The sequence below is a fragment of the Poecilia latipinna genome, unplaced genomic scaffold (genome assembly GCF_001443285.1).
Source record: "Poecilia latipinna isolate Pla-1442-1.1 unplaced genomic scaffold, P_latipinna-1.0 Scaffold1471, whole genome shotgun sequence".
NCBI lineage: Eukaryota > Metazoa > Chordata > Actinopteri > Cyprinodontiformes > Poeciliidae > Poecilia > Poecilia latipinna.
Genome location: NW_015114087.1, coordinates 1 through 8,808, shown reverse-complemented (window position 1 = coordinate 8,808; position 8,808 = coordinate 1). Strand labels below are relative to the sequence as shown.

Below are 8,808 nucleotides of genomic sequence, written 5' to 3'. Positions count from 1 at the left end.
CAGCACTTTAAAAAAACCACCCAGCTGGTTTTTATCAATAAGTTCATGTTTTTGATGACTGGAAAGTGAGCCGTTTCAGAAACCTTCAGAATGTTGAGTCATACTGGGCACTGCGCCGCTACCTAGCAACCCCAGCAGAGTTCCGCCCGTCACCTAGCAACCCAAGCTGAGTTCCAGCACATTTGGTCAATTGGTTTTCCCGCTGTATGCTCTGTACAATGGCTCTTCAATAACATATTAAACAGACAATATTTTAACAAAGTCCTTTGAGATTTCACGATATTCAATTTAGATTTTACAGTTTGATCCCAATCTTTGGCTCCCGTTTCCTCTGATTTGTATTTGGTTTGTGTCAGTCTCGTTAGTCGGCTGACACACACTCAGAGCATTATATATAAATCTATTATTAGAGCAAAGTAGTCTGATTATTGTAGAAAAGGAATCTGCAACTCTTTGTTGAATTCAAGATATATAATCAGTGCCTTGCACATTTTATTTAAAAAAATTGGAGGCGGTTTAATTGTTTTTTTCTTTTTGATTTGGCAACGATTGCTGGGCAGTGCTTGCTGATTTTAGCAAAAAAATATATATATTAAAAGAAAAGTGCTTAGTTTTGTATCTTAATAAAGAAAATGCAAGAATGTAAGAATGATGTAAAGCGAGCTTGATCTGATGTAAACAGTAGAAACTGGTGAGGCCAGCGATACTCATCTTTTGACTTCAGCAGCTTTTTTACTCTTGTTGTTTCTCCTTTTTTTCTGACTCACATCCTCCAACAATCATCTGAGTGAAACTTCACTCTGACCCGTACTCTCTCTTTTCCAGGAAACGCCCTCTGTCTCCGCCGCCAAAGTCTTCTGGGAAAGGCCCAGCTGCGCCGTCGAGCAAGCCGCCCGGCCCGGCCCCCGCCGCCAGCGCCGCCGGGTCCGGTCCGGGTCCCGGCAAAGCCAGCAACACGCTGTCGCGCCGCGAGGAGCTGCTGAAGCAGCTGAAGGCCGTGGAGGACGCCATCGCCCGGAAACGAGCGAAGATCCCCACCAAATGAGCGCCGGGCTCAGGCAGGTGGAGTTTTTCCTTTCCCCCGCCCAGACCGCTGCCGGTCGGCGCGGCGGCCCCAGCAGGACGCAGGCGGGGTCGGAGGTTAGAAACGACACGTGGACTCGACTTTGCGAGAGCGGAGGAGATGATCGGAAGCATCTTCCTCACCTGGACTCCTCCTCTTCATCACCATCGTCCTGTTCCTTCATTTTTCCCTTCAGTTTTACCTTCACATGTTGTACAGAAGCAGCAGCAGCTTGTCAGATAATTTCCTGTGTATCAATAAAGATCATAAGGATGTGAAGTTTTTTTTATAATCTACTTTTGTTTTTTTTCTTCTTCTTGGCTCTTAAGTGACGAACCAGTGTTTGATTTTCTTCGTGTCACGCTTTTCGTTGCAGTCCAGCAGGTGAGACAAGGACATCTAGAGACGAAATGTCTCGCTTTTGTGACAAAAGACTTCTAAATAAACTATTTTAATAAACAGCAGCTCTCTGGGTGATTCCTGTTTCCTGGTGTTTGCTCAGCTCAGTCTTCCATGCAGCGTTTTGTCAGACACATTTTTATAAACTGCATAGCAATCAACTTTTTAAGAAGCTTTATTTAAACAAGCAGAAGCTATGCTACTACTCTTTATTTACAAAACACTTTAAAACAATAGCTACAACATGAGCGCCGGGGTCAGGCGCTCTTCTTTTGACTTCAGCAGCTTTTTTACTCGTCGTTTCTCCTTTTTGTACAACAAAGTACAAATAAACATTCATAGCACAAAAAACAATAAAATGGAAGTAAGCAAAAGTCCGTATGCATCAAATAAATGAATTGGGTACACAAGGTGTACATGCAAATATTTACATATGGAAATTGTTCTGACAGCCTTTTTGTTTGGAATCCGTTATTAATTTAACAGTTGTACATCCTTCACAAAATGAAGAAAATATGGCATTAACAAATTTACATTTCTGTTTGTAACAATTTGTGAAAAGAATGAGAATTTTTCTATTAAAAGTAATTTTCCATCATAAGGAAACTTCTCAAAATATGGTGATCAATAAATTTGCTAATGCTAAGCCAGCCACAACATTTCTGACTTCGCGTCATTACCCATAATTCATAGCGGAAACCGTTTTCTACTTTTTACTAGGTGGTTTTTAACTTTTTTAAGTTGTTGTGGCAGCTGACAAAAAGCACAAGTTGAAGTCATGTTTGAACTGGTAAAGCCACCCGTTACCGCAATAAATAACCGAATTTCTCGTTAGTGCCCCTCGCTTTGGTTACCCGGAAGTATAAAACCAGACGGCGGAAGTTAGTGGCCGGTAATGGCAGCCTAACTTCCATCGCTGAAACTGCTAGATATAAATAAATTATTTGTTTCTTCAGACCAGAAACTTTAACTTTAAGCAGTTTGAGAAAGCGCAGATGATAATATGGCATTATAAGCTTAAATGAAGGAAATGGTGTCCACACTTTTTTTAAACCACATGTTGCCACAAACATGTTCTATTCTTATAACATGTTAAATAAATTTCATGCTTTATTTTTTCACTTTCTATGCTCAATAACAAACTATAAAAATTATGATTTTACTGGAATCAACAAAATAATTGGATCAGTGAATCTACTAAGAGATGCTGAAACTATAAGAACTGACTTTCAGGATTGGTCAGTACAAGGCAGACCCCCAGTTTCTACAGTTCATACGTGTGTGTGTGTGTGTGTGTGTGTGTGTGTGTGTGTGTGTGTGTGTGTGTGTGTGTGTGTGTGTGTGCTATTTATCTGGAAAACGTTGTGCATTAAAAGTGTAAAAGTGGCTGTCCGCAGAATGTCTGTTTTTGTTTTGTTCTTACCATCTTTGATCTTTAATTGGGAAAATATTAATTATTAGTGTTAATTACTATTAATTAGAATTTATCAAAACAATAAATCAAAATTCTTATAGGAATTTTTTCACAGTAAATAAACAGTGATAAATTCCCATTCCTGATGGAAATACATTTATATTTAATCACTTTATGATTAAATATAATCACTTTATGATTCTTTTAAAAGTCTTTTCTAATTTATTTAAGCTCATCTGATGTGTTTGCACCTAACTTATCAACAATCACTATTTAGGTAAGTCTGTTAACTCTACCTTTATCAAAACAGGTTTACATTATTAAACAAATCTCGGTTTTGCATTGTTGCTTAAACATACGCAGTGTTAGGGGGAATATTTGCACGTTTTGATTGAAAAAACTTCTCTGAACCTTGTAGGAACTCAGGTGTTATAAAAAGCAGCTTTTTAATAGTGAGTGGCTACAGTTACCGTTCGCTGAGGTTAAAGTTGCTTCCCTGTATTCAGAAAAATCCCCCCTTTGAGTTTGGTGTGAAGAAAATTCCCTGCATTTTCTTGGCATATCTAATAAACTGTTATAACATTCCAGAGGTCTAAAAAGTTGTCATATAATGACTTTTGTAAAGCAGGTTGTGGTTTCTGATGATTCTCTTCTTAATCTCTAAACAAAAGGCAACTATTGTGCTAAAATAGATTTCTCTAAATGCAGAACATGTCTCAGGGCTGCGGTGACTACCTGCTGATGGAAAGTCGAAGGTTAAATTCAGGCACTGATGCAAAAATGAATCACTATTCAGAATATTTTTCTGTTGATTGTAATCTCAATTTTGCTGGAAAAACCATGAAAACATTTCTAAATATGTGTCTCTATTGTGTTCTGTAGCCTTTGGTTGCAATATGAAGCACAGTGTTTATAAAATCTGCAGAAATCAGCCCATGTTTTTTTCTGTATACAATAATATGTTTTACCAGTAAAGTAAACGTATCCCATTTTGAAGCGCCATATTTCAGCCAGACTTTCCACCAGAAACACCATTCAAAGTTTTAACAGTTCACAGGAAGTTGGACTGTGATTGTTTACATTTTCTTTTATCTTTTGCAGTTTTCTGGAATCACAATTTAAATTTGATTTTTTTCTGATTTTCCCACAGAAGCTTCAGCTTATTGATGATGTCACACACGCTATATTATGACCCTGTGAAATATTCAGAAATGTTTTGGATTCCACTGTTACATTAACAGTTTCATCTCCGCATAGTTTATACATCAAATCGTAGCTATTTTTGTCTACTTTTTTTCAGTGTGTCTCCCACTGCTGTACGATTTACAGATTTCTGTCAAATCAGCTCAGAGTGCAGAGAGCGCACATCCAGGCTCTTATTCACTCCCATTATACTTCAAGGCTCATTCTTTTCCTAACTGGACCTGACGGCTCCCTTTAACCTTTCATATGTCCAACATTAAACACTGCAGATCCATAAAAGTTTCCATCTATGACCACAAGAGTTTTCTGAAACTACATGCCAAACAGTTCATCAGTACAACTTTCAGTTTTTACACAGTGAATGTTTGTCTGAGGCTTAAATGGAATTCTGTCAGAATATTTGACAGAGTGGCGCTGCTTTCCCAAACAGGAGACCAATCACCATAGCAACCAGTTACCATAACAGGTTATGGTAACCATACTCACAGACAGTAAGACCTCGTTTGTTGCCTCGTTTTCGATTATTGTAATCATGAAGTCCCTGGACTGTCATACTTCCTGTGAGTAAGACATGGAGCATTAATGAGTATTGTCTTACTCACAGGGACTGAGTAAGACAGCTTCTCTCCTATTAAAAGCAACCTTTAAGTAAATTACATATTCTCAATAGGTTTGAAAGAGGAAGGTTGATATATATAAATATACATTTAAAAAGTAAAGCAGTTTTTATCTAAATCTTTTATTTCTGTTCATTTTGATGATTACAGATAAAAGCACGATAACACAATTCAGTCTTAAAAATATGAGCATTTGAGAAAGAATCGGTTTTAAAATAGGGTTTGGGAGGTGATGTGGTGGCGCAGGGGCAAAGCATAACCCACGTATTGAGGCCTTGGTCCTCATGGTGGTCACAGGTTCAATTCCTGGTCTGGTGATGTTTGCCACATGTCTTCTCCCTCTCTCATTACCCTATTTCCTGTCAAACTGCTTTCAAATAAAGGCCACTAGAGCCAACAAAACCTTTAAATAAGAATATTATTTGAAGAACAGTGGAAGGGGAAAAGTACCCAAGCAACAGCCATTCTGAGGATTGAGAAACAACAGTAACATTAATTGGGTTAAGCAAAGTTGTGAGATTTAATTTATTGGTAGAAGTTGGCAGCTGTTTGTCCTAGATAAAGTACCAATATCTGGTTAGATGACCAAAGTGTTTCTGTGTTTGATTGACAATAATTCATGCAACCAAGCACTGCACAGTGCATCAAGATATTTTTAGTATAAATAATCTTTTAAATAGTTTAAGTTGTTGACTTTTATGAGATGTAAAAATTAATTTGTTGCCTCGTTTTAGATTATTGTAAAACTGAAGAGCACAATGTTCATGTAATTCATGAAAAATATTAATGAGGTTGATGTAAATCACTTCCTCTATTTTTTCCACGCTAGAACTACAATGGCAGAGTGATGTCATTGTTTACAGTGAGGTAATGTCACATGACCCAAAACTCTGCAGGACATGCACATTATATTTACTTCTCTGTTCTGCTTCTCAGGTGTTTGCATTCAGGAAATGATCCATATTTTCCAGCTAAAGTTCTGCAGTAACTTACCAAGAAATGTTTTTGTTGTTGGATGACATGAAACACATAAACAAAAAAAACCCAAATATTTTCTCATCATTAAAAATAATTTTGAAGATGATATAAAATATATACTTTTGTTTACAATAATAGCAGTCCAGACAAGAAACTGCCTCAAAATAAATAAATGAATATGAATTAATATTCAGCTTTTAAATAGGTCTGATATTCTGAAACACTGAAGTGTCACAAGCATGAAAAGAAATAGGAAATTTGGAAGGAGGGGAAAAAAATGTTCACACCACTGCAGAAGAGGAAATTATCTTGATAAAATACTGACCCCAAAGACACCAGTAAAGAGGAACGTCTTCAGTCTGCAGCAGAATTGACATTAAGTTAAAAAAAAAAAGTTTATTAGTATGACACGTTTCAGCAACAAGGGAGTTCATTTTTGGGTATGGAGGTAAACTAAGCAGACATTTACTGTCTGCACTGCAAAAACACAAAACCTTACCAAGTACTTTTACTTTTTAGTGCTAATATCTTTGTACACTTGAAATAAGACTAAACAAACTTCCATGTAACTTTTCAGCAAGACATGAGGGGTTGTTTTGAGTTTTAAAAAAATCCTTAATATTGATTAAAAAGTTCTAGTTTAGCTGTCAGATTATGTCACTTGTAGCAAAATGTTTTTCCCAAGTTATGAATGAAAAACTCTGCCACTGAAACTAATGCTACTTTACGACACAGTATTAGGGCTACGCTAAGAAAACCAAAATAAATAAAAAGGCAAGAATAAAGTCATAATATTATGAAAATACTCATAATATGACAAGGATAAAGTCTGAATATTATACCTTTATTTTCTTATTCGACTTTATTCTTATACAAGTTTATTCCAGTTTTTTTTTTTATCTTAGTACGGCCCTAATACTCAATCATTTCTAACCAATATTAAGGAACTATTTCCTAATATTGGTTAAAAGAGCTTAAAGAGGAAGGACAGAGCCACTCTGTAGTAAACAAGTCTGTTCCTGAGGCAGTCTGCTGTTGCATCACTCCAACACGTGGAGCAGAACTGAAAGTAAAGCCGAGTCCTGAACAATCACAATCTTTATCTGGGATTTGCATCTATCCTTTGGCTGAAGAGTCGTATTTTATTTATAACATTGGCTCCTTTCAAAAGCAAAAAAATAGATTATTTAAATTTGTAGCTGTTGATTTTTCAGTTACTGAAGACGGTGAGCTAATCTGACACAGTTAGAGGTGTAGTATTAAAAGAAGTTCAAACCCAACACACAGCTAGTCTGAGCTAATCCGACCCACAGCAGGTTCTGTTGTAAGCTAATAACAGCCGATTCCATGCAAAGACGAACAAATCTAAACCAAATAGTTCTGCCAAATCACTCAAATCAAGGCAAACATGTCATCAAACTGATGCTAGCTGGTCTTCAGTTAGGAACCGCCAGTAAATCTTGACTGAAAAACTAACAATTATGTATTTTCCAGGCACATTGTGCCATTTTATAATCAACATATTAGCTTCAGCTGTTAGAAAAATGCTATGTATATCAAACATGATTTACAGGAAACTTCACTTTGCAATTTGATGCATTTAAATTGGGCTTCTGTCTCTTTAAGAAGCTCCTTCCCTTTCCAAGAGTTCAATCTTCATCTCCCGCCATGGCAGAGATCAAAGGTCAAAAGATAAAAATAAATAAATAAATTAAATAAATAAATAAAAAACAAAAGCTGAAACTGTTTTGCTAATAAACTGTATAAGTTATTTAATGTTTTACTTTTATGTTTCTGAGCAAATTTTGAGATCTTTGTGTAAATTTGAGTAATATTTTTCCATAAGAACGGCTCAGTGCTGCCCTCTTTGGATTAAGCAGTGCCTAAGCAGTTGAATTCTATAATTTTAAAACACCGAAAAAAAGTTTCTAGATTTGTCACTAGTTAGTATTTTGATTTAAAAAAAAGTCGTAAGAGGGATCTGAAAAGTCGCTAAACGCAGCGACAAAGTGGATAAGTTAGCAGCAGTGCTCCTCTTCCTCAGCTCAGTCCCGCCATTTGGCCACGCCCCTCAGCGTATCTTGGCTCCGCCCACTTCAGAGAAACGTTCTAAATTGGTCAGGGGGCGGAGCTACGCTTTCACAGGGCGATTAGCTACACTTTAATGTCAAGATCAGAGTTAAATTTGACCGCGAGCTGAAATTCAAGTCGGGCTAAAAGAGAAAGCAGTTATTATAGTCTGAAAATAGAAGCAGGAAGTTCTCCCTGTCAAGGAAGCAAAGACAGGACAAAAGGAATAAAGGGGCAGAAGTTGATTGAAGTCTAACGAGCTCCTATCAGTTACACTTTCCAGAAGATTTGCTTTTGACTGTTTTACAACAAGCAAAGTTATTAATAGAACTGCTTTTTTAACTTTCATGTCAAACTGATTTGCTTAAGGGGTGGGATTATGTACTTTCCAGGTACATGGTGTTACTTTATAAAGTAATTATGTCACCATCAGTGGTTATGAAAAAACTCTGTATCACAAACACTTTAAAAATCTGACGTTTTTAAATTGGCCTCTGTCTCTTTAGAAACTCCTGCCCTTTCTCATACTCCTTCAGCGCATCATCACAACAATGCTCCTCCAGGATGCTATTTTTGGAAAAATGCTAAATCCTACCAAGTACTTTTGTCTAGTTTCTGCTGTAAATATTTTAGAATACTTGAAAAATGAGACCAAAGTGACTTGAAAGCACATTTTCAGCCACATATAGAATCTTGTTTTAAGTCAATAATCCCTTAATATTGATAATAAATAAGTACTAGTTTCACTGGCAGATTGTTTTACTTACTAGAAAAATAAAATCATTTTTTATGCCAAGTCTGATTTTAATCCATTTGCTTTCTGTACTTAAAAATAAAAAAGGACAGAAATGTCATAATGAGAGGTACCAGGACTCGAAGGCAAGCAACAACTACGGACACCAAACTCAGTTTACAGATTTATTGAACGAGAAGGTGTAATGGGGAAAACGACGGAGAGGTGCAGATCTGCGGCAGCAGGGAGGAACTGAGAGCTAGAGTGTACCACTGTAGAAGCTGATAGGTACTTTTTCTCGAACCTATATAAAAAGACCACAGACAACGTA

The 8,808-nt window shown here is 36.8% G+C and overlaps 1 protein-coding gene across 7 annotated transcripts in view; it reads left to right on the top strand.

The window, feature by feature from the left end:
• Positions 1–1,524, top strand: part of zc3h18 (zinc finger CCCH-type containing 18) — a 60,663-nt gene extending 59,139 nt beyond the window's left edge. For all 7 annotated transcript variants that reach the window (XM_015057548.1, XM_015057550.1, XM_015057549.1 and 4 more), the window contains one exon: positions 826–1,524. In XM_015057548.1, coding sequence (XP_014913034.1) covers positions 826–1,045 — 220 coding nt within the window. In that variant the 3' untranslated portion in view covers positions 1,046–1,524. The remainder of the gene's footprint in view (positions 1–825) is intronic.
• The last annotated feature ends 7,284 nt before the right edge of the window (positions 1,525–8,808 follow it).